This window comes from Rattus norvegicus, chromosome 14 (genome assembly GCF_021556685.1).
Source record: "Rattus norvegicus strain SHRSP/BbbUtx chromosome 14, alternate assembly SHRSP_T2T, whole genome shotgun sequence".
Classification (NCBI taxonomy): domain Eukaryota; kingdom Metazoa; phylum Chordata; class Mammalia; order Rodentia; family Muridae; genus Rattus; species Rattus norvegicus.
The window spans coordinates 20366024-20393225 of record NC_141547.1 but is presented as its reverse complement, the minus strand read 5'-3'; the positions used below and the strand labels follow the sequence as shown (position 1 = coordinate 20393225).

Here is a 27202-nt window from a genome sequence, read left to right as displayed (position 1 = left end):
CTGGGAGTTCAAAGCTATATATACATATACAGTGACTTTCGTTCCTAAGGGTGTGAGAAGCCCATATCAAAGGGCCATTATGAGTGAGTGAATGTTATGTAAATTTAAATGTATTAAGAAAAATCATAGTGAGGCAGGAGATTGAAGGCAGAAACATCAAAATTAACATATAACTTGTATATTTTATTTGGAATTTAAACATTAAAATATAGTTTTATCATTTCTTTCTCTCTCCTTCCTCCAATTCCTCCCATCACAACCCTTACTCCAATCTCTCTCTAATTCATGGCTTTCTGCCCTTTAATTATTACCCCTACATACATAAACACATACATATGTAAATATAATCTGCTAAGGATGTTTAGAATTACTTGAATGTATAAAATTCCTGGACTGACCATTTTGTATAGGATAACCAATCAGGGGCCTCGTGCTTGGGGAGAAGTAGCTCTTCCCTTCTCAGTTGTTAAATGGCCGATTACCCAAAGCTCTTTGTCTAGGGCAGGGAACCTAGGAACTGGTGAGATTCCCCTTCCATATTGTCATATCTATGGTGTTCTCCTTGTTTGGATCCTTTGAGTAGCCGTAGTGTTGAGTTGTCATGGGTGTAGCTTCCCTGTCTTTTGAGGAGACACAATCTTGCAGCAGACATTGTAGTAAATAAAACAATTAATTTGTATTTTAAGAGTCACATAAAAAAGCTTGCAGGTTGCAGAGGACTGGAAGACCTTTCTCGCCTGGGCTTTATGTAATGAACTCCAGAAGACCTGCAAAATAAAAATGGGACAGGCAGGTGTATAAATATTCAGTAAAGGCTCTTGACCCGGTAATTCAGAGTTGTTCCTTGGTTCACTAGCCCACTCCCATTGGAGGGCAGGTTCTTTTCCTTTCTCCTTCCTTCCTTCCTTTCTTTCTTTTTAAGATTTATTTATTTTATGTATGTGAGTACACCATAGCTGTCTTCAGACACACCAGAAGAGGGCATCGGAACTCATTACAGACGGTCGTGAGCCACCATGTGGTTGCTGAGAATTGAATTCAGGACCTCTGGAAGAGCAGTCAGCACTTTTAACCATTGTGCCATCTCTCCAGCCCCTTTTCCTTTCATAGCAAACCATCCCCATCTCTATTTCTAACCATATCTCACCAGTGCAATTGTTCGTCCTTGGTCAAAGGCACCTGGAATTCACTGCCTTTATATTTAGATCTCTAGCTCAGCACTAAACAGGGTTTGTTTTTTTCGATTTTTGTTGTTGTTGTTGTTGTTGTTGTTGTTTTCCCTTTTCCTTTACTTCGTCTGTATTTGGGTAACCGGTGTAAAACCTAACCATGCTTTTTCTGACACTCTGGAGATAATCAATGTGTTTCTGTCTCTGTGTCGAACTGTGAAACTGCAGTTCCTGGTGTTTGTTTGTTTGTTTGTCTTCACCTCCTCTCCTCCTCCTCCAGACTGTTGCCAGGATTTTATAGCTTGCTAATTCTGTTGTTTTTCCTCCCAAAATTCGCTATACTTGGGCTTCTTTGAATCTGTTTTTAAATTCTTTTAGTAAGGAGACTCAGAATCCAGAAGGACATCTCAGTTCCCAATAAACAAAGAACCAGTGAGCCTTCAGAAGATGCCTTTATCTTGGATGCTTATTCTTGGGGCAGTGAAAATAATAACTCAAGTACAGATAGGCCAGCGCCCCCAATTCAGATCAGGAAAGTTGGGAAATGTACACATGTGGGTTGCCTTTGTCTAGAGGAAAATATTGAGGGCAGTGACTCTCTGTGCAACTTTGATTGTGCCTCATAAGGTGCTTACTGTTCAAGGAAGATGACTGGTGGGACTGTCTTTAAGCAAAGAGTCCAGCATGAAGGAAGTTAGCTGTGGGACATCCTTTCTTAGAAGTGGTTGCATAGGGTTGGGGATTTAGCTCAGTGGTAGAGCGCTTGCCTAGGAAGCGCAAGGCCCTGGGTTCGGTCCCCAGCTCCAGGAAAAAAAAAGAAAAGAAAAAAGAAAAAATTGGCTGCATAGACAAAAACCTGAGCAATGGAAATATCAATGGGCACTAACATATAAAATGACTTTTACAGACCTGTTAGGTATATAAATAGACATGGAGACTCTTACATATTTAAGCTTAGGACCTCAGCTTGGGCTGCCTCCAACCTTCTCATCTAACTTAAGCTTATTATTCTAGCCCACAACCCACCAGGTGGCTAGTTCTTTCTCTCAGTTCCAGTTCTGTCTCTTCTTGTGTCCCTGCTCAATCTCTTGCTTCTGAGTTTTTTTTTTCTCCCAGACACCCTTTCTCTGTCCAGAAGTTCCTCCCTCTACTTCCTGCCTACCTATTGTCCATCAGATGTTTATTAAAGCCAATCAACATAGTAAAGAAGGATGAATTTTACAAAATATAAGGCTGGCGATGGGCCATAGGAAAAAAAATGCCAAGATCCAGCTAGTGCTTAGTTCTCTGCTTATGAGCAATCAACAAATGGTTATGCAGAGACACAGCATTACACGATGTACCCCAACACTAGCATGGAGGGGAGAACTCTCACAGGTCCTACAACTACACTAAGAACCATAGGCAACTAATGACTGCTGAGAGAGGTCATTAACCTCTCTCAGGGATGAGTCTCCTGGTTGGTTATCCATAAGGAGTGATCAACTCTGAAACCTCGCATACAACAACAACAAAAATAGATTCAGCTGGTTATAATTATATATTTTTGCATATATGCAAAATAATCAAATGAAAAAGAGATTAAGTTGAGAGTGGTGGGGGCATTTGAGGGACTGGAGGAAGGAAAGAAAGGAGGGAAGTGATGTAATGATAATTTTATTCATTTTAATTGAATAGAATTACCTCACTTCCCCCCTCTTCCTACCTCGAGCACCTTCCATGCCTTCACTCTCAAGTCAATAGCCTGCTTTTCTTTAATTATTATTGTTATATATGTGTATTATATATGTGCATGCACAAGTATATATATATATATATCATATACATATACATACGCACAAATACACATATAAGTATATACCCTTTAGAGTCTTTTTATTGATTGTATATGTTTACAAGACTGACTATTCTGTATTAGACAATCAATAATGGGACACATCCCTGAGATAAGCTAATTCTCCTCCCAGCAGTCATTAGTTGTCCCCTGGTTCTTTGTCTAAGGGGCCCCATGAAATTTTAGCCCTTCTACTTTAACTTGCCCATGGATGGTACCATTGTTTCAGTCTTCTTTTGTGTATGTTTCTAGGAGATAATATTTCAGGCAGACATCTTCTTGCCACTCAGGCTCTTACAAACTTCCTGTCCCTTCCTCTAAGTTTCCTGAGCCATACATTTAGGAGTTGTGATAAAGCTTAAACAAATCTATCATTAGAGAGCAAAGGAAATTCACAAATACATCCTATCTGGTTCATTTCACCGAGGTGCAAACCCCAATTAGTTTGGTCTCAGAATGAATCAGGAAAGTCAACAACCATCAATTTGACTTCACGTTCATTCCTCCCTCCGTCACCTCTGCTTCTGAGTAGAAACTGAAGGCATCAGGATACTGGGATGAAAACCATAAACATCTTCCCAAACAAAGAGCAACATGGAGAAAAGGAGTCTCAAATGAATACACGGTGGGGGTGGGGGTGGAGGATGGGGGTGGGGGGAACGACACACATTTAGAAGAATTTCAGAGCTGCTACTTTCTCTGACTAATCACATGCTTGTTTTAAGCTATTGCCGATTTGACGAATTAAAATCATATAAAATGTTTTATGAACATAAATGTACAGTTAATAGCTCCCAGGACAAAACTTATAAATTAGTAGAATCTATGTCTAGGCTGTGCATATGTAAACACATTTGTAACACATGAACAACATCACTATTCAGACAAAAGCAGAAAAAAAACCCACATGATATTTACTGTACATGGCACAAAGAAAAAACTATGTGTTCAGGGAAGGATTTTATCAGTCTTACACATGCTTTGGCAATACTAGACCTAAAGAGAAAGTATAGATTCCCCATTTCTTCTCTTACACATTTTATATATGTGCAATATTAAGGGGTGAATTTTGTTTTTACCTTGCACAGGCATCATAAATAAGTCAAACCTAATAAAGGTTAGAGGCTTTTCTGTGAACACTCACAAGATAAATTCAGTATTTCTATAGGAAGTGAACGAAAAAAGAAAAAGACAGGGGATTAGGTATAGCAGGAGGTTAAGAGGGGCATTGAGAAGCACTAGAACCTTTGAGAGCCTAGTTATCCTTGCAGGGCATCAAACAAAGCCAATGCTTCATATAGGAACGCCTACAGAGCAGTAGGAACAGACACAGGAGTTGAGATTGTAAATGTTACTGAATATTTCTGTCACAACAAGCCTGGAATCAAGTGGCTTCACAATTAACATTCACATGGAATAACCAGATGTTATTTATATGTGAATATTTATATATTCATTTATAGATAAATGTAAGGAGCCATTCTGAGCTATACAGTCACAAAGATGTAGGGAGCGGGTGTGGCAGCAGTCCCAAGATGGCGCCCGGGACTGCAGCTAAGTCTCATGACTAACACCTGACTTCCTCACACACCTCAAACTAGCCACGTCCATTGTGAGAGCTGCACAGGCGCACCATGACGCAAGATCAGGCCATGTGACGTGGACCTATGAACTGAGATTATGCAGTCTGGACGGAGGAGGCAGAATTGAGGGAGGATATTAGGGAGGGTGCTTGGGGGCTGGGGAGAGGATGAAGGGAAGAAAAGAGAGATTGCTGCTTCCGTGCAGATGAAAGGTTCTGCTTTGAGAAGAACGTCGTAATGTCGCTCCTTTCTGCTGGACGGAAACAGAAGCGACAGATAAATACATATTGTTAAATGTAAATATTATGTATTATATATGAATATATACATACTCATACATTATCATATAAATATATAATACACACATGTATAATTATGTTAACTTATATATTAACACACTAATATATTAATATAACACCTTATAATATATTATGAATATGGTGATTTATATTATAGTGTTCTTATATATAATATATAAAATAAATATATACTTTGTTATATTTATTAAAAAGCCATGTTTTTGCAGATGAATCTATAGATATTATCTTGAAGTGACCTCATAATTCTTGATGCTGTTTTAATTTCTTCATATAATTTTGCATATATTTGGCTTCAAATACAATCACAAGGTTACCTACTTGCCAGTTCCAAAGCACTTGTTTGTTGATTTGTGTATAACAATATATATTTTATAAATATATATAATATATATATACATAAGTAGTAATGAATGAAAATGAACAATGAAGTATGCAGACATCAAATTATTTTTATTAGAAATCTTTGAACACTATTAGAGGACAATGCTTGTGATATATATATATATATATATATATATATATATATATATATGAAAAATGTTATTTTGCCAACAAAACATTCAGAAACTAGATTGATATAAAAGTTAGATTAAAAAAACCAGAATGAATTTAAACCCTCAGTCTTCAAAAGACTTCTACTTCTACTGAATTCAAAACAAGAAAAACTGAAGGATAAATTGGAGACTACTCCAATTTCAGACACAAGGAATTGTCTCAGAGCTCTGCTCTAAATTTCACAGGGCAGTCCTTCATTTGCTGCTGGTAGTGCTCCTCAAATCTCTCCCTCAGGGCTTCAGGGAAGTGGTTCTTCCAGTCTCCTACAATTCCTGCAAGGAAACAGGCAATAATGAGAAGTGTTAACTCCTAAAGCCAGAAATTTTAAGATTCCTCTATCCTGCATCTCTTTCATTAATAATGTGAAAAATTCTCCTAATATTTAATACCTGAATAAAATATTTAAGTATCCTGTTTGATTTTTACAAAGATAATTTTTTTTCTTGTAGAAACTTCTTTTGACTCATCCTTTTCTTCCTACACTACTTCATGTGACCTTTCTTCTTTTATTTTCTCTCATAAATCAGGCCTTTTCTGATGAGACTCATGGGGCAATGACTGTCAAATTACTTAATATCATATTTTTACTGATAAATTTTCAAATCCAGAATTATGCCTTTAAATCCAATTACTTACCAAGCATTGTTACTTGGAATATATATATATATATATATATATATATATATATATATATATATATATATATATATATATATATATTCCCCAAATGTCAGGTATACAAATTTACTATTGCTGATCAAGAATTGCTTCTATGTAAATAAAATTTGCTTTCATTATGTCTTGATATTATTAGTGATTATAATTACATTTGAATTCTTACTTTAGTCACTTAGTATTCAAAACTTTCTGTCATTTGTATAGAGAAAATATGACTGACTTTTTAGATTTTTTTTCTTCACCACAGAATGAGATAGTAAATCCATCTTCCTAGTCAGAAATTATATTGGTTGGTTTTGTGTGTCAACTTGACACAATCTGAAGTTACCACAGAGAAAAGAGCCTTACTTGAGGAAATGCTCCAATGCCAGCTGTAAGGCATATCCTCAGCTAGTGATCAAGTGGTGAGAACCCAGCCCATTGTGGGTCCTTAAGCTGAAGAAAGCAAGCTGAGCAAGCCAGAGGAAGCAAACCAGTAACATCTCTCCATGACCTATCAGCTCCTGCTTCCTGCCATGTATGAGTTCCAGTCCTGACTACCTTTGGTGATGAACAGCAATGTGAATGTGTAAGCTGAATAAACCCTTCTCCTCCCAACTTGCTTCCTTGTCATGATGTTTGTGCAGGAGTAGAACCCTGACTAAGACAGAAATCATAATATGGAGATAGTATGTGTGAGTCATATGGTACACACCCAGAACACAAAGACTGGGTAACAATTAGTGCACTATGGGATCATTGCTGAAGCTTAGACTAAAGTGTCAGACATTATGCTTTACATGATATGCTTCTCAAATTGAATAAACAAGAAACAGAAGGTTATTATTAGTATATATGGTCTTGAGTACATTAATAAATAGTGTTTAATGCCTCTGCACAAGTGATAATTCAATAAGAGTATTCAAGGAAAAACAGTTGTAAAGAAAACACATGCTGTTTATGCAGGGTGAATAACCTTGAGAAGATTTTGCCTAAGTCATGGCAGCTTAGACCTTTTAATGGAAAGTCACATGACTCTGTCTTCTCACCCTTTCTCATGAAAGGCGATACTTTTAGATCTATCATGGTCTCTGGCAGCATTGAATAATTGGTGCATGGATTGTTCTTCATCTCCTGGAATGATGTATGTTGAATGATTCTGTCTACTAGCTCTGCTGATGGGTCTCTCTCCAGGAACTCTATCAGCTTCACAACTTCTCTTCGGATATCCTGTGGAGAAACAAAGAGATTTAAAAACCAAAGTGAGCCTGCCCCACGTGTGGCCCATACATATACAGCCACCAAACTAGATAAGATGGATGAAGCTAAGAAGTGCAGGCAGACAGGAGCCGGATGTAGATCTCTCCCGAGAGACACAGCCAGAATACAGCAAATACATAGGCAAATGCCAGCAGCAAACCATTGAACTGAGAATGGGACCCCCGTTGAAGGAATCTTAGAAAGGCCTGAAGAAGCTTGAAGGGGCTTGAGACCCCATATGAACAACAATGCCAAGCAACCAGAGCTTCCAGGGACTAAGCCACTACCCAAAGACTATACATGGTCTGTCCCTGGGCTCCAACCTCATAGGTAGCAATGAATAGCCTAGTAAGAGCACCAGTGGAAGGGGAAGCCCTTGGTCCTGCCAATACTGAACCCCCCAGTGAACATGATTGTTGGGGGGAGGGTGGTAATGGGGGGAGGATGGGGAGGGGAACACCCATAGAGAAGGGGAGGAGGCTAAAAGTAGAGAACATTATTCTGTATTTGATCATGTTAGAATTAAGTATAACATGTAGGAAACAAACCATTCTCAATCAATCCTTCTTTATCCAACAATAGATGCAGGGGACACTTCAGAAGCTCTTAGGCTCAAATGAGATGAGTTGTAAAATTTTATACCTAGTAAAATGGTTCTTTCTAATTGTTTTGTGTCTTTATTTTTCCAGATATTTGGGTGTGTGTGTGTGTGTGTGTGTGTGTGTGTGTGTGTTTGTGTGCATGTGTGTGTGTGTGCGTGTGTATGTATTTGTGTGTTCAAGCTTGCATGTATATGAACATACATGCAGGTAAGTGTGTATGCCCTTGTATTCAAGTGTGTGAAAGTCAGAAATGTGTACCAGTGTAACTTGAACTATCACTCTCCACTACTGAGGCAGGTGTCTCACTCAACCCAGAGCTAACAATTGTACTAGGTTATCATGCGAGTTTGCCCCTGGCATTCCCTGCCTCCAGAGCACAGGATTAGAGGCAGGTTCCCATCCCTTCCTGGTTTAACTTAAATGCTGGGGATCCGAACTGCATCCTCAAATTTGCATAGCTGGACTTTATCCACGAACATATCTCCTTGGCCTGTTCTTATTTATTTTTCATTCATTTTGAGGCGTGACTTGCTGTTCTGCTCAAATATAGCTTGCACTCCCAATTACCTGTCTCATAAGTGCTAAAAATTAGAGGAATAGACTACCCTGCCTAGTGTTGTGCAAACATGATATGTGCAGAATGAATTTCACGTATTAAACATATAAAATTGTTAAATTTGATCCTAGTAAAATGGTTCTTTCTAATTGTTTCATTTGTGTCTCTAGTTTCCAGAAGGCAGTATGCAGGGAAAGATCAAGTGTGGTGAGCATATGTGATGTTATTATTTTGTTTCTTATTTTTCCTGAATTCAAGGTTTTTCTTGCAATTTTATCTTTAGAGAAGTTTTAACACTAGGATTTAACATGGGTTTGTTCCTCAAACACTTTTATTTACTAAACTCAAGTCTGACTTAATCAAACTGGGTTATTGTATCTTTCCTTTTTCTGGTCAGCAACTGGTTTCCAGTGATAATTTTGTATACAGTGAGTTGTTAGATGCTAAGATCGTCTTAAGAATTGCTAGAATGTTCATTATGCATTCCGTTTCTTACCTCTTTCATGTCCTCATAGAACATAAACAAAACACGTGAATTCTTACTCTTCTCCCACCAAGATTTTACATGATCATACCAGGAACCATACGGAACTGAAATTGAAGACATAAGTGTAAACATATCATGTTATCATTTTACAAGCTTAACATAAGTATCCAAATTGTTAATAAAAGTCTAAAATGATCATAGAATTAGAATTTATAGGTCAATTGCACTTATTTAAAAGAGTTCTGTGTAGCAATTACGTAAAAATTGTTGCATAATTTCCTCCTCAGAAACATTATTTTTAGTTTTATCATCATGACCTGTAGTAGATAGAATACTAAGAAAAGATAAGAAACCAACTCAGTTTAGAATAATGAGAGCATGCACACACATGAGTGTGTGTGTGTGTGTGTGTGTGTGTGTGTGTGTAGCTGTGTGTCTGTGCATTTGTGTTTGTGTGAGTCTCTGTTTGTATGTATATCTGTGTTTTTGTTTGTGTGAGACAGAGACAAGGAGACAGAGGGAGACAGAGGGAAAGTGGGGGGAAAGGAGAGGGAGGGGGAGGGAGAGGGAGAGAGAGAGAGAGGGAGAAATTAGTAATTGATGGAGCATTTACTTAAGCACTAGCAATTCAGAATGTGAAAGGTGTTCTCATATGGACAATTTATTTTGGACAAAAGGTGATGTAACAAATGCTGTTACTGTTTCTTCTTTTAGCCTTACACAACAGCTTTATCAAATCCAAAGCCAACAGAACAGTACAAACATGTTCTGTGTCACCAGTAGACTTGACATTGACCTTTCTCTGTGATTTGACACTAAAAGCAAAGATACTTTCGAAAAGGTTCAATTGGCCTTTTAAGTTATTTTTCTTGTAATTTGAAGATAATTTGACGATCTTGAGGCATATACTTTCTTCATGATGTAAGCCACAAGGGATAATGAGTAATATTATCTTCTATGGTTATAAATATTTTTCTTCAACATCCTTATTTATACAATTCACATGACTTATTGAATTAAACTCAAAATATTCTTTGCCCATTTCAATTAAAACATAAAGACTCGGGTGTTTTTGTCATAATTTTAATGAAATGGTAGAGTTTTTATAATAACTGCTCAAGGAACTCTTTACTGTTCCGTGAAATCAAAATTAAAATGCTCAGTCTACATGCCTAGAAGAACAGGCAGGAGTTCTGCAGGTATTCAGAATGATTGTAAAGTCCTACATGTGACTTCACTTATTGCCTTGGTGTTTTACTTGGAAAGGAATGAACAATGTTTTTATACCTCATTTAATTTTTGGTTCAATCCTGTTGCAACAGCATGTTCTAAAACATTTATTAACATATGAAAATGTATGTTCGAGAAGGGAGATACTATGTCTCAGACTTATGGAGCAGAAATTGCCACCCCTGATGTCACATGTAAGTCAATGCTTTCACTTCTTGGCATTATAATGTAATGCCTAGAGTCTTAATTTTCCATCATCCTCACATACAGAAGCCCTACTATCAATCTAAGTGTCAGTGTTTTAGGTTTATATAATATTATATTTCTTAGAAACCTTATATTCTACATCTGTTTACATTTGTTTACATATATTTATTTCATCTTTTAATTGTATATTTCTGTTTACATATATTAATCTGTTGTGCATATTTATAGATTTATTTTATCTGTCTGTATGTTTATATTATATTTTATTATATATTTCTGTTTATATATTGTACTTATTTTATATTATCTCTATTTCTTTTGACTCATTTATTTTTTTTTGCATAAAGTAGGATTTGTATTGTTCTTCTTTAAGGAAAGAAAAGATCCAAAGAATTTAAGGTGTTCTCACCTTGCCCTTCCATAAATTTCTCCACAAATTCAGAAAAAGATTTAGGATTTGGATAACTTTTCATGATCAGGAAAAAGTAGTAATAAGAAACGACGACATCTTTGGCATTTCGGCAAAGATAGATTATCTAGAAGATGAAATAAGTTGTTAAATTATTGACTGCATGATCTACCATGTTGTCATCAGGTTTGAAATATTCATGTTTCCAACAACTAAAATAATGTAAATGCACTGTGGAAAAATATAAAATTATAAACATTATACAGAAAAAAGTACTTTAATATCTTAAGTTGTAACAGTGCTTGATCAGGGTCCTGCTGGCCTTTACTCTGATCCTTCTAAGAAACCTATTCAATAGCCTGAGATGACAGCATCAAAACATTTTTACTGACAAAAAAAATTGAGTTAACCAGACTCTCCCCAATTTTATGAATAGAATAGTGAAATTGAAGTTGATTCAAGTATATAGCAGAACCTAGGGTAAATCAATGCAAACACCAAGTTGACAGATCACTCAGTCCAGAATACAGTTTTCTTTTCTTTGGACTATATTACAAATTGGACACTGAGGCAAAAATGCCCTGTAGTATCCTAGCTTGCAGCTAGAAAAACATCATATTTGCATCGTTGTCTTAAAATCCGTATCTCAAAGTTTTCTATTTTTTATCAAGGTCCTCCTAGGGACCCCCTTAGGTTGTTTAATAATAAAATGACTACTCCTTCCCCCAAGGAAGGTACCCGTGCTTCTATGCCATAGATAAGCATCAGTGGATCAGCAAATCACGAAGCTGCTATGTCTAGAGTTAGCACTGTAGAGTTCTATCCTGCAAAAGCCCATTCTTTTTCTACCCAGATTTTTCTCTGCACTCAAGAAGTGAGAAAAAGCAGGTGGCCTCCTGCAGGTCTGATAGTCAAGGTCACGGTGACATTTCCAGAAGTCTGCCAGTCTGTTTGTATTCTTTCCTCAGCTTTCAAGCCCTTAATTGGTGACACCAAGGAGCTCTGCCCTTCTCACTCTACAACTAAGAGGCTAAGGTTAAACTCACCAGTGTGTTTATCCACTTACAAACAGGTTTTTGAAAAATATTTCTGCTTATTCTTTGAAAAGTCATTCTCATGCTTAAGGACTTTTTTAAAAAAAACTTTCAAAAGGTGTTACTTTGCACCAAAGTTGTTATTAAACACAGTGCACTTTTAAAACTTCTTATTGCTAACTGAATGGAAACAGACACACCATTGTTACCATAAATTTACTTCTCACTTTTCATCCTTGGCCCACACCATTATTGTGTTTCAGGAGCGTTCCTTGAATCTAAAATGTTGTCTTTATTTCAGATTGAGACTTGTTCTCTTCCCTCTCATGGAGACAGTGTGAGCTCTTATTTTTAACTTCTAATTTCTATGAGCTCACGTTGGTAGATATTATTAAATATCAATATGTTTCACTGAACATACTTTTCTATGCCTTCAAAGATCATCTACCTCTTTTGGTGTTCCTACTTTTAATGAAACTGTCACTAGAATTCCTATTACATTGACGATTAAATATAGTTACCACTTTCTACCCTTGAGAGTAGGCTACTCCGTAGTCCATGCTTCTCCTTCTGAGAGTTTAGTCATTCACTTGTTTCAAATAGCAATTTAAGCACCAGCCTCCATTGCTAACCCTTCCATTGCTAACTCTTTTCATCTTCTATACATTTTTATTATCTACATTTGCTATTCATCTAATTTACTAAATTATTGCACTCATTCATGATTAGTTCTTTTTTTAATTCAGCATACAACTTCTCTCACCAAGTCTTGCATTTTGCCATCTCACTAAAAGTTTCACTCTGGAAACATATACTGTGTCACAGTGTTTTTCTCCATTAAAGATCTACTCCTCCTTGTTCCTCATTACTCCATAGGACTCCCTGCGAACCACACCATAAATGCAAACTCATTGTCCTCGAATAATTTCTTATCCATTATCTTGCTCTTTAAAAAAACATCACTTTCTTAACTTTGACACTTATTCTTTCTAATCCACTACTCCAAAAATACTTTTACAAAGTATTCTTTACTACCTCTCCTCTGAAAGATCAATAAATCAATCTGGAAATAATCCAAAGGCAAATCCATTCACTTATGTTGGTTTTTTTAATGACCTCTAAGCATAAAAAATTATGAATGAAAACTGTCTATGAATTACAGTGGAGCAGTAACATCCTACAGCACTTCTCACAAGGAAAGAAATGGTTCTATCAGAACTCTTACCAATAATGATGATGGGACATCTAAAAATCTACATAATCATGAGAGAGCTTCTCTGCAGGAAATTATACAGGAGGACGCATATTTAATGATTCTTCAGTTGAAAATAAAAAAGCATTTGAACCTTTGCGGTTTAGAGGCTTAGATACTTTGAAAGTGTCAAGTAGTGGGATGTAGGACACTCACTTGTGTCCAACCTTTGCTTTCTCTCCAATGCAGCCCAATCTTAGTATAACACAAGCAAAATCAAAGTTTCCTAACTAGGCACCCAACTTTCCTGTGATCAGTCTTTTTTCAGTCTTCTACCTAGCACAGACACTTAACTTTCCAGGCAAGTTAAAGTGCTTTTAGATGTCTCCGGGAGCTGTCTCTGGATGTAAATAGACTCCTCATCTTTTTAAACCATGAGTCTTGAATTAAAATCTTCTCTTCCATGACCCAAGTACTACCAGTAGAGTCTGCTTAGTTATTACTCTACTATAAGTTGTGGTTATATGTAAGAGAATGTAACTTTGAATATAGTTTGTACCCTCCAAAATTTACATTCAATTTCAATGGTCACTACGAAGTTTCTGTGCCTGTAGAATGATACAATCTGACTTTTGAATTTAGAGTCTGGGCCTTTTGGAGGTGTCAAGTGTTAGAAAATGCCATCACAGTAGTTAATTTTGAGTGCTGGTGGCATTAAAGAAACATTCAAGAGACTTAAAGATATAAATATATATGCCCACTGACTCATAGGTTACCTTGAAACTTTGTCAACAAGAAGGCGGTCAGTGAGTACTACATCTTGACCCTGATTCAGAAGCACAAACCAAAATACAATCTCCTTTTGTATGGTTTTTCAAATGTGTGGTATATATTAGCCAGTGGAATGGATGGTAGCAGTCACTTTCATTCACTGGGTAAATCTTATTAGAAGACACTTGTCTGGGTATACTATTGTGATTCATTTGAATCTCTCAATGTCACACATAATATTTTGTAAAATAACGACATTCAATCCACTGTGATTCACCCAGTGCTTACAATGTGTTAGGCACTAGCCTTGATGTTTCAAAGAAAATTGTACTTAGTTCATTAGGTGACAAGTATTAACCTTCTTTTATGCACAAACAAACAAAAGCTTAAAGTTTAACTAGTATTCAGATCATCTTAAGAAAATAAAATTTGTGAATATAATCTAGACTTGGGTCATACTAAAAATAATTCACCTTTGTGGAAAACTCTATACATTAAAAGAAAGGAGTGATAAAGTATGTGTGAGATGTCTTTTAGGTGCTTTGTGACCTACAAAGTGCCAAGATTTCATGCAAGTCTAACCAAACCTAATTCTGGTTACCTTGCAATTCTTTTCCCAAAATGATGCTGGAAGGAGCTTAGCTGGCAGGTGAGTTTTCACTATTCTAGGCGATTCCTTTTCTTTTAGTTGTTTTATTCCTGGTTTTAAAAATAAACAGACAATTTGAAAAATGTTCATATGAATTTGAATGGGTATTTTAAAAGAGATTATTTAAGATTCTAGATTAACCTCAAAATAGTAATAAAATCTTACTGGAAAGAAAATTATTAATTACTAAATCACAAAGTAAGGTCAAATATTTTCTTTTTTTGGGTAATTTTGGCATTTTTTAATTACTTTTTTTATTAACTTAAGTATTTCTTATTTACATTTCGAGTGTTATTCCCTTTCCCGGTTTACGGGCCAACATCCCCCTAACTCTTCCCCCCTCCCCCCATTACCGCCCTCCCCCCAAAAATCACGTTCACTGGGGGTTCAGTCTTAGCAGGACCAAGGACTTTCCCTTCCACTGGTGATATTACTAGGATATTCACTGCTACCTATGAGGTCAGAGTCCAGGGTCAGTCCATGTATAGTCTTTTGGTAGTGGCTTAGTCCCTGGAAGCTCTGGTTGTTTGGCACTGTTGTTCATTTGGTGTCTCGAGCCCCTTCAAGCTCTTCCAGTTCTTTCTCTGATTCCTTCAACGGGGGTCATATTCTCAGTTCAGTGGTTTGCTGCTGGCATTCGCCTATGTATTTGCTGTATTCTGGTGGTGTCTCTCAGGAGAGATCTACATCCGATTCCTGTCAACCTGCACTTCTTTGCTTCACCCATCTTGTATAATTGGGTGGCTGTATATGTATGGGCCACATGTGGGGCAGGTTCTGAATGGATGTTCCTTCTGTCTCTGTTTTATTCTTTGCCTCTCTATTCCCTGCCAAGGGTATTCTTGTTCCCCTTTTAAAGGAGTGAAGCATTCACATTTTGATCATCCGTCTTGAGTTTCATGTGTTCTATGCATCTAGGGTAATTCAAGCATTTGGGCTAATAGCCACTTATCAATGAGTGCATACCATGTGTGTTTTTTTGTGATTGGGTTACCTCACTCAGGATGATATTTTCCAGTTCCAACCATTTGCCTATGAATTTCATTAAGGCATTGTTTTTGATAGCTGAGTAATAATTCATTGTGTAGATGTACCACATTTTCTGTATCCATTCCTCTGTTGAAGGGCATCTGGGTTCTTTCCAGCTTATGGCTATTATAAATAAGGCTGCCATGAACATAGTGGAGCACGTGTCTTTTTTATATGTTGGGGCATCTTTTGGGTATATGCCCAAGAGAAGTATAGCTGGATTCTCAGGTAGTTCAATGTCCAATTTTCTGAGCAACCTCCAGACTGATTTCCAGAATGGTTGTACCAGTCTGCAATCCCACCAACAATGGAGGAGTGTTCCTCTTTCTCCACATCCTTGCCAGCATTTGTTGTCACATGAGTTTTTGATCTTAGCCATTCTCACTAGTGTGAGGTGAAATCTCAGGGTTGTTTTGATTTGCATTTCCCTTATGACTAAAGATGTTGAACATTTCTTTAGGTGTTTCTCAGCCATTTGGCATTCCTCAGCTGTGAATTGGATATTTTTTATTTACATTTCAAATGATATTCCTTTTCCCGGTTTCCTGTCCATGAGCTCCAGATCCCATCCCCCCCCCTTCTATAAGGGTGTTCCTCCTCCCCAACCACCCCTCTTCCTGCCTCCCAACCATGACATTCCCCTACACTGGGGGGGTCCACCCTTGACAGGATCAAGGGTTTCTCCTCCCATTGGTGTCCAAAGCCATCTTCTGCTACATATGCAGCTGAAGTCATGAGTCTGTCCATGTGTACTCCTTGGACAGTGGTTTAGTTCCTGGGAGCTCTGGTTGGTTGGTATTATTGTTCTTATGGGTTTGCAAACACTTTTAGAACCTTCAATTCTTTCTCTAATTCCTCCAATTCTCAGTTCCAAGGTTTGCTGCTAGCATTTGCCTTTGTTTTTGTCACTCTCTGGCTGAATCTCAGCAGGCAGCTAGATCAGGCTCCTGTCAGCATGAACTTCATGGCTTCATCAATATTGTCTAGTTTTGGTGACAAATATGGGCTGTATATCCAGGTAAGGAAGGCTCTGTATGGCCATTCCTTCAGTCTCTGTTCCAAACTTTGTCTCCATAGCCCCTCCTATGAATATTTTTGTTACCTCTTTTAAGGAGGAGTGATGCATCCGCACATTGGTTGCCCTTCTTCTTGAGCTTCATGTGGTCTGTGGACTGCATCTTGGGTAATTCAAGCTTTTGGGCTCCTGTCCACTTATCAGTAAGTGCAAACCATGTGTGTCTTTTTCTGTGATTGGGTTACCTCATTCGGGATGAGGTCAAATAATTTTTCATCAATGAACGTAATTTTTTACATGTTGGTAAGCAAACTCATGAATACAGTTTTAACTATCCTTAATATTCAATGAATAATTTTCTAGTACTTATAATATTTTCAACTCCTACAAACTGAGAAATAAATGCTGACATATTATAAGACTCTTCCTGAAAAATTGGTTAGGACCATTCACTGTTCCAGGTATATGCCATGCTATGAGACTACTCTGGATTAATTTTAGACTCTCATATAGAGGTGACTGAATATTAAATGTTTGTGTTACATAAAATCTCTTTGCTCTTATTACAACATAACCTTATCTATATTATCTATCTATCAGAAAACATATGTGCATATCTTTTAAAATTAATTTGAAAATTACCGTTTATTAGATCTTCATTTCTGCACTCCAGGTCAGGTATTCTGTTAAAAAGTGCATCCTCCTTGCATTTTTCCACATCACCTTCTTTATAGATCATATCCACAATTTCACTAATCCATGTGCTGCCTGTAAAAATTAATATACTTGATCTCCAATGAACTCGTATTGCTGACAACAGTATATTTTTTATCATGTTTAATATCATCCAAACTCAAATAATATTTTATTGAATATTTAAATACACCCAGAATAACTTCAACATATATGAATGCATTGTGTCATGAATAACAACTGGCCCACGTGTCTGGGCCTCCAATGATAAATTGTGACATTATAAGAATAACACTCTTATGAATAAGAAGTGAGGAAATTTGAATGAAATGGGACACTTGGGTGACACATACGAACATATTTCCCAGCTATAGACTTTACTGGTTGTTTTTGTGCCTAAACCAATGCCTAGATCACAGGATATAGAAAAGTATGAATTGAGTATCTGAACTTTAATGATAATCAGAAAAATTAAAAAGAAGATCAGTAAGGACAAAATATAGTTTTCTTTCTCAAGATGTTGTTACACGGACAAGAATACAAAGCTTGAAGGTGTACAAAGAAAGCTTATATACTCTGGGCTGTTGCTGCCTCTGCTGCATCTGCACCAATGATGTTAAAGAGTTCCCCAGGAAGCTGGAACAATGACTCAGCACCTAAGTGTGGCTTTGCTACACCACACTGCTAATTAAAGTGTAGTCAGCCATGGCTGGTTAGCCTCTGGGCTTGGCGCAAAATGGGAGAGACTCCCTTGTTAACAGGTTTTCTCCTTCTCTGATCTTGTCCAGGGATTCTAAGCCCCATACTAGCCTTTGCCTGAGGAAAGTCACATAAAAACCTGGAGTTAGCTATGCTAGTTAGGTATCTAGATCAGTATTTAGACTTTAGCCAATGAGCTTCCCTTCCTAGGCATTCCTTCCTCAAAAGATATTTAATCTCTGGGTCACCCTGAATAAGTTGTGTGTATATTCACACCTATCTTCAAATAAAACAGTTTGAACAAGCAATGACTGTCTCTTCATCAATGATCACTGTGGCAACCTTTGACCTAAAGAGCCTTAATCTCCAGAAGGCTTTTTCTCTCCCAGTTCCACCAAATTCCTGAGGGGAACCCTTTTTTTCCCCCTCAAATCCTTGCAGTAAACCAGCCTTGGCTGGGTACATACCAGACTGGGAACTTCTTCCCAGACTTTCCCACCTGGGAAAACACAGACTCCTGAGCTGCAGCCTGCTGTGCTCCAGGTCTGGTGGTGAGGAGAACATGCAGCCTGCCACCTAAGATGGCTTGTTGACCAACCAGAGGACCTGATTTTGGGGTCCCATCGCCAAAATAGCAGCTCAAAGAATCTATTACTTTAGTTATACAGAAAGTGGCATCCTCTTCTGTGTTTTCTCTGTGGACACTAAGCATGCACAGGCAGAAAAACAATGCATATGTGCAAAATAAAAATAATGAATCTTACGAACAATCAAGTTCTCTTATGAGGAGACGACAGTTTGAGCCTAGCTGTAATAAATTGCCAGCGTGATGTAATCACTCGTATGGGATAGGGAAGAACCCTAAGAGACAGCAACATATTATACTATTTGTAGCAGGGGACATCTAACAATCGTGTAACGGTGAGAAAAAAAATATTAGGCATGGGCTACACAGGTTGAAACAGAGAACTTGCTTGAAGAGATAAATTGGGTGAAGTTAAAGAGGTAAGTTGATGGTAGGCTAAAAACTCTTGACATTCTTTTTTTTTTCTTTATTAACTTGAGTGTTTCTTATTTACATTTCCATTTTTATTCCCTTTCCAGGTTTCTGGGCCAACATCCCCTAACCCTTCCCCCTCCCCATCTATATGAGTGTTCCCGTCCCCATCCTCCCCCCATTACCGCCCTCCCCCCAACAATCACATTCACTGGGGGTTCAGACTTAGCAGGACCAAGGGCTTCCACTTCCACTGGTGATCTTACTAGGCTATTCATTGCTACCTATGAGGTTGGAGCCCAGGGTCAGTCCATTTACAGTCTTTGGGTAGTGGCTTAGTTTCTGGAAGCTCTGGTTGCTTGGCATTGTTCATATGGGGTCTCAAGCCCCTTCAAGCTCTTCCAGTCCTTTCTCTGATTCCTTCAACGGGGGTCCCGTTCTCAGTTCGGTGGTTTGCTGCTGGCATTTGCCTATGTATTTGCTGTATTCTGGCTGTGTCTCTCGGGAGAGATCTACATCCGATTCCTGCCGACCTGCACTTCTTTGCTTCATCCATCTTATCTAGTTTGGTGGCTGTATAAGTATGGGCCACATGTGGGGCAGGCTCTGAAGGGGTGTTCCTTCTGCCTCTGTTTTAATCTTTGCCTCCCTATTCCCTGCCAAGGGTGTTCTTGTTCCCCTTGTAAAGAAGGAGTGAAGCATTAGCATTTTGATTAGCCATCTTGAGTTTCATGTGTTCTGTGCATCTAGGGTAATTCAAGCATTTGGGCTAATAGCCACTTATCAATGAGTGCATACCATGTGTGTTTTTCTGTGATTGGGTTACCTCACTCAGGATGATATTTTCCAGTTCCAACCATTTGCCTATGAATTTCATAAAGTCATTGTTTTTGATAGCTGAGTAATATTCCATTGTGTAGATGTACCACATTATCTGTATCCATTCCTCTGTTGAAGGGCATCTGGGTTCTTTCCAGCTTCTGGCTATTATAAATAAGGCTGCCATGAACATAGTGGAGCATGTGTCTTCGTTATATGTTGGGGCATCTTTTGGGTATATGCCCAAGAGAAGTATAGCTGGATTCTCAGGTAGTTCAATGTCCAATTTTCTGAGGAACTTCCAGACTGAGTTCCAGAATGGTTGTACCAGTCTGCAATCCCACCAACAATGGAGGAGTGTTCCTCTTTCTCCACATCCTTGCCAGCATTTGCTGTCACTTGACTTTAGGCGTGGGGTACACAGGTTAAAACAGAGAACTTGCTCGAAGAGATAAATTGGGTGAAGTAAAAGAAGTAAGTTGATGGTAGGCTAAAAACTCTTGATATTCTTATTAGGGAGTATTAAAATTATTCAGAAAGATCACGAAGATGTGTTTCTAAATAAATATTCTACTGGAGAATAAATGTACTGGTGCAAAGATGATGAGGTAACAAGTAAGATGGCAACCATTAAACCTAGCTATCAGAACAAGTAGGCTAAGCATCTATATGGACAGCTGTGGAAAAACATGAACAGGGGTTGAAATGATAATAGTTACATTATCAATCTGTGCTCTCTTCAGATGACAGTCTCATATCGCCATGGAATTGAGCCAAGAAGAGAAACAGTGGAATGATTTTAGGGAAGAGTTGCCAAAGACATGGTAGTTCTCTCTAATGTGTGTGTGTGTGTGTGTGTGTGTGTGTGTGTGTGTGTGTGTGTGTAGGGGGCAGGAGGGGTGTGGTGTGGGGGGCGGGGTGTTAAGTCTCAAAGTCATGATTGTCTTTTCTCCTAAGAGTTAGAATCATATGATCACACTTTTGGAAGTAGATAAGTGAAATATTTTGAGCGTCAACTGTTAATAAACCGACAGAGAATATAAGATTACACTTCTCCAGTTTCTACAGAATATAGTTTTGGTGGCTGAAGAGATGACTCAGCAGTTAAGAGCACTGACTGCTCTTCCAGAGGTCCTGAGTTCAAATCCCAGCAACAACATGGTGGCTCACAACCATCTGTAATGGGATCCGATGCCCTCTTCTAGTGTGTCTGAAGACAGCTACAGTGTAATCATAAACAAACAAACAAATGAAAATAAAAAAAAAAACCCAAGGGAAGAGTTTTCAGACTCTGAAGTCATTTATAGTTATGGATTTAATCTCGATAAAGAATTGCAATATATGAATATGTGTAATGGAATTAATGTTTGTGAGTACATCTGAGGAAGAGAAAGTAATTTCCTGAAAAAGAGTTATTGATTATCTTTGAAAAGGTTTCTAAAAGAAGAAAATGAGCTTGTATCATAGGGGAAAAAATAAATACATTTGATATATGTAAGTGATAAAAAATTCTATTTCTTTTGCCTAAAATGAATTTCAGGAATTCATTTCATTGCTGTATTTCAATTTCCTGATATCTTTCTGCAAGTACTCAATAAATATGTAAAATACAGTAGTTTTAAACACTGATTATGTAATGCATAATAGTGACTCATTTGTATTGAATAATATAATTGTGAGTTCAACACTTTCAGTTTATTCATGACTTAATGAGGTTGCTAATCATGTTCCGGAAGTTTGAGTTTGTGGAACAGAGTTGATAATATACAGTTTACTAATGTTTAGACATTAAAATTGCTTCAACTGTCTTTTTAATGGGAAATGAGAATGAATCAGGTAAACAGTCTATTGCTGATGGTCTAGCATAGATTTATACTTCCTAATTGTCTAGAAGCAAAGACAATTACCAGATTTAGGATAAGTAACAATGAGAAGGTCATCTGGCCTTGCCAAGAATGTTTCAACGTCTTCCCAATATTTGGTGAACCGTTTATCCATTAAAACTCCATGGAAATCACCAAAAACGTCATAGTATTCAGGCATAGAAGTCTCCATCACAAGTGGTGTACTGGGAAAAGAAAACATGTTTTAAATTTTGTATTCACTTTGCAATATTTTCACAAGAGCAATAACTATGTATATAAAGACTGGTGAAATGCTGCTGCTGACCTGCTACACAGGGTAAAAGCATCCTTTTTTTTTTCTTTTTTTTTCTTTCTTTTTTTTTTCGGAGCTGGGGACCGAACCAAGGGCCTTGTGCTTGCGAGGCAAGCGCCCTACCACTGAGCTAAATCCCCAACCTAAAATAATCCTTTTTTTTTCTTTTTTTTTTGGGGGGGGGGTAAAAGCATCCTTAATATTAGCAGAAGAGGGGAAACTATAGTCAGGATACATTGTATGTGAAAATATACAAGAAATAAGTGTCCATTCTTTTGACAACCACAATAGTCACCATTTGCCTTATTAAATTGTTTATTCAGGTCAATTATATTGTATGAATTGAGCCACAATTCTAAGAATTGGCTTTCAGTCAACTGGGTTAACCCACGGATTGAGCAGTAGCCTGACACCAAGCTGTCACTTCACAGTCAAACTGTCTCAGAGTAAAAATGCTGACATCAAACAGCCTCTTTCCTCCCACAATTTTTTCTATATTTCCTCAAACTTGGATGGTTTCCCTAAAATGTATATTTCAGTGAGATATTGCTAATACTATTTCATAAGGAGGTGATGAGGTATCAGATGTATAGAAAGAACAGCACAAACTGCTTAAAATGCAAGCCATACAGTTAGTGCATTCAGAAATGATGTTTTTCCATTCTTTAAATCAATTCCTCTCCTAGCTCCTTATCTGAACTTTGGCCAGCTCCCTTCACATTCAGTTGCCTTTCCTCCATGCTAAGACAAATACCAAAAAGTTTTATTGGGTCCTTAGGTTTCCAGTTTTAGTCTGGATTAGAGCAAAATGGCTGAAAGCATAAGTTGTCTTCTTATACACTTTTCTGCCAGTCCACATCACTGTGACACAAAGGAGATTCTGTGAAACATTTGCTACTCTCAGTATCAAGCTATATTTTTAGTTGGCTAGCTTCCACTGTGTTTCCATTAAAAAAAGTGTTTTTGGTAACTGAAATACACATGAATGATTTGTCAGTTAATCTAAATTGTTACATATTAAGTTATTTACATAAACAGATAGTAACAGTATTTTCAAATATATTTTATAGCAATTGCATTCAATAGTTTCCTGTATCACTTAAATCCTACCTTCAAGATTTTTAAGCATTAATGCATATCTAAAAATAATTTTTGTGACAAGAGATTTAGAAAGTTTTTTTAAATGATATACATTACAATTAGGCATACTATCAACACACACTTTATTGTCCTTTTATTTTCAATAATTTACTGACATAAATTTTTATTTAAAAATCTATGTTTAAAATCTAATATTATGAACATTTGAAAATTACAACCTGTCCAGATGCTCCTGTGAGAGAAGTGAAATCACCCGGTTCAGTTCACTTCAAATTGCACCACAAATATTAAGCTGTAAAAAAAAAAGAGAGAGAGCTAGAGAACTGGTTGTACATTGGAAAGTTTCTTGTGAGCTTTTATTCTCACAGCTGGAGAAGGAGGCAGGGACTAACTTGTAGGGATGGGCTATGATGTAATGGATGAGACCAGATACCTGCAGTTGTATTTAGTCATAAGGTCAAGTACACTCAGTCAGAGATATAGATGGTCTCTACTCCTGTTTCTCCCCTTTAGGTAATATGTCAGCTTTAAACAGCCCATTCATTATATCATTCATTAAATTGCCCATTCATAACAGAGTAAGAAGAAATGGACAAGGAGATAAGAAGAGGCCAGGAAGAAAACAGGACCCAACGTGTATTGAGAAAACCTCTCATTCCCTGATAAATAATGATGAGGATAAGAATGATGTCGAAAACAATAGCTTAAAGGAGTGATAGGAAAAACCTAATGTAGTTAGGAACATAGACCAAGGGCACAGCAAAAGAAGGCTTCCCAGCACTTAACTGTATCTATTTAAAACTGTGGTTGTTCTGGGCCAATCATCCCTGATAATGTACATATAAGAAGCACTATATAGATGAAAAAGAATATATATCCATTTATACACACACACACACACACACACACATATATGTGTATATATATATATATATATATATATATATATATATATATATATATATATATATATGTTCGTGAACTAAGAAGCTATGAATTTGAGAGGGGTGGTTATATATGGTAGTGTTTGTTGGGAGCAAAGGGAAGGGAGAAAGTTATAATTAGATTATAATCCCTACAAAGGGTTGCCTATAATTCCAAAACAGCCATGAATATAAAAGAATGCATGTCAAAAGTAGATCTGATACACAGTACTCACATTGGGATAACTCTTGAGAAAACTTGCTCCACTCTCTTCCAAATACAAGTATGCAAGTTTTATAGCAGTAAGTTGTCAGATAGAAATCATTCCCATTGCTGTCATTAAACAGGGTGGGAAATGTACCCAGGGTCTGTGGATGAAATAGTGCTCCAGCCTTGTCAGCATCTGCTTTGACTACAGGGAACAAGACTGCAGGTCATTGAAAGGTCTCCAGGTCTATCAGCACCTCAAAATAAATGCATTTTCATTTTTGTTACCTCATCTGTTTCTAATGTTAAATTAAGTGGCCTTCTTCTGAGAGACACTGGATCTTGAAAGCTTAAGTATCTCTCAAGTGGCTTTACATTTTATATTTACTTTGAGCTAGAAATTTTTTCTACTATGTCACAATTAAGCTTAATTATTAAACCACACCTAACTCAACAGCAGGGTCATAGTCTGAGGTTAGACACTACATGGCATCCAGTAGGCTAAGCACTGGGTAAGTAATTCTACCTAGGAAGTGCCTGGTTTACTTTTAAAAGGTCGCTGGAAAAAAATCTACCTGTAAGTAAATAACATCGACACAGTAAATAGAGTGATTTCTGAAAAACTTGATTCCCTGCAATAAAATCAGTAAAGCAATAGGAAATGTTGCCTTGAAGTTGCATTATTAATTTTTTTTTAGTTTTTAAAAAAAAAAACTGTATGGTGTTGGGGATTTAGCTCAGTGGTAGAGCGCTTGCCTAGGAAGCGCAAGGCCCTGGGTTCAGTCTCCAGCTCCGAAAAAAAGAACCAAAAAAAAAAAAAAAACAAAAAAAAAAAAAAAAACCATTATTAGATATAATTCTTTACTTACATTTAAAATTGTCAAGGACCGGATGTCTGAACTAAGCAAAGCTAGAACCCTGCCCTGAGCAGATTCCTGAGAAGGGCTTTACCTTTTCAAAGAACTTGTCCCAAGATGACTGTTGCCTCCTTGTCTAAGGAGAATATTGTGGTTTAGAGATTCACCTTATGTCCTTGGGCACTTCCCAGTACTCTCCCTAAGTTTCAGTTCCTGCTTCAATTCCTGCTTCAGAGCTTTAAATGGTATACATTCCTCTCAATAAAGAGAACTTGATAAGGACACTGCTTGGTCTCGCTCCTCTTTCTTGCCCGTTCTCCCGCAGGTATGGGTCCCCCTCGACCCTCACAAATAACTGGGTCCCCACTGGTGGGGGCAAGTGGCGCCCAACCTGGGGCCTGAGGTACGGACTCTCACCGGACAAAAAAAGAAGTTGAGGACCCGGGGTATTTGTCCAGTAACGGATGCAGATAACGTGAATGTAGCTGCATCGATCTGGTGTTCATTGGCTGCGTGCTCTCACCGCTCATGAGAGAAAGACGTAGCAGGTAAGAGGTTTCTGTCTAATTGAGAATGGGCAAAAAATGTCTAAGGAAGCAGTCTTTATCAAAGACCTTAAGGCTTCTCTCAGGGAAAGGGGAGTAAGAGTTAAGAAAAAAGATCTCGTTAAAATTTTTTTGTCTTTGTGTCAGAAACTTGTCCTGGGATTATTATTGAAGGACCAGAACTTAGCTCCTATACTTGGGACAAGGTTGGAAAGTGTTGAAATGACTTATTGTAAGAAAAAGGATCCGAGGTGGTTCCAATTCAGGAAATAGTGTCTGTGTCTTTGTGTCTTTGTGTTTTGTGCCGGCTAAACTCTGGGTCTGTATTTGCTACTCTGGGTCTCTATTTGCTCGTGAGTTCTGGAGTTCTGGTTTTGCAGTTGCTCCCATTTCGGGCTGAGAGGGAGGCTCATGTCTCAGGAGAGACGCGAATGTGAGGGTAGATGTGCCAGGGGCTCACCGATTGCGCTGCCCTGGGAGACATCCCAGGAGGTGAGAAGGGACCCCAGGGACAAGTGGGAGATTCCCGTCTATGTCCTGGTGAGGATTCATTGATTCTCATGGATTGGAGAAAAGACCAGCCTTTCCAGCTGACTGTATTTCCAGAGTGGTCTTTGTCTGTGTGTCTTAGGTCTTTGTTTTGTGTTACTTGTGACTTTGACAATGGGAAGATTCTGGTTGGGAAGGAGGAGTTGAACGGAAAATTATACAGATTTAAGGTTTAAAAATATAAAATTAAAAGAATAAGTTTCAAAATTCACAGACTCAGGGCTAAACACTGTGAAAAGCAAGTCCAGGCAACCCTGCCCTGCCACTAGGAATAACAGACCATAAAGATAAAGAAAAGGAATTCAGGAACCAACCCAAGTTATCAGGACTGACTCAAACCATCTGGCAGAAGGGCACCTCCCCCAGCTTACTCAGAGTCACACCTTAACCAGATGTCCTTCAAACCCTAATACGCCCCTAGCTTCTAAAATCCTGTATGCTCCAGTCAACACATACTCTCCTGCTGTGCTGTAATCTCACTGCCATGTTTTAATGAGCCAATCACTTATAGCCACGCCAGAAATTAGCCAATTGTGTGTAACCGCGCCAAACCCCCTAGCCTTCCCTATACAAACCCCTGACTTTTGAGCTTCGGGGTCTACACCTCTGTCTCCTGTGTGGGATACTTGTTGACCCGGAGATCCCCGTAATAGATCTCCGTAATAAACCTCGCCTTTGCTTATTACATCCAAAATGGTCTCTCTGTGTCTGGGGTCCACGATTTCCCAAGACTTGAGTAAGGGTCTCTCTTCGGGGATCTTTCATTTGGGGGCTCGTCCGGGATCGGTGTTTCCTGGGGCGCACCATCCTGAGACTCGAGCTAGGTTCTTTCATTTGGGGCTCGTCCGGGATCTTCGCGACCACCCCAGACTCTGAAGACCCCTTGGAGGTGAGTTGGATGTTTGTCTGAGTGTTTCTGTGTGAGCGGTGCCGCATTTGTCAGTCTGTGTCTGTCTCTGTTTTGGTTCCGCCGTGTGTATGTGTGTGTATATGTGTGTTGGTACCGGTCTGGAATCTCACTCTGGTCAGCGCTTAGAGAGTGGAAGTGGAATCTCACTCGGTCAGTGCTTAGAGAGTGGAAGTGGAATCTCACTC

General features: G+C 38.1%; 1 protein-coding gene across 2 annotated transcripts; it reads right to left on the bottom strand.

The window, feature by feature from the left end:
- Positions 1-5337: 5337 nt before the first annotated feature.
- Positions 5338-24523, bottom strand: LOC148001266 (sulfotransferase 1E1-like). Of its 2 annotated transcripts, XM_087584530.1 has the most exons (10): positions 24445-24519; positions 24185-24361; positions 23244-23317; positions 21675-21835; positions 17202-17327; positions 14468-14565; positions 10870-10996; positions 9033-9127; positions 7168-7348; positions 5338-5733 (listed from the first exon to the last, which is right to left on the bottom strand). In XM_087584530.1, exons 4-10 carry the CDS (start codon positions 21820-21822, stop codon positions 5621-5623), a joined length of 888 nt encoding a protein of 295 aa, XP_087440656.1. In that variant the 5' UTR covers positions 21823-21835; positions 23244-23317; positions 24185-24361; positions 24445-24519; the 3' UTR covers positions 5338-5620. The 2 variants fall into 2 exon arrangements, with proteins under 2 accessions (XP_087440656.1, XP_087440654.1); XM_087584528.1 differs by having other exon boundaries at positions 24185-24523.
- Between the last annotated feature and the right edge of the window lie 2679 nt (positions 24524-27202).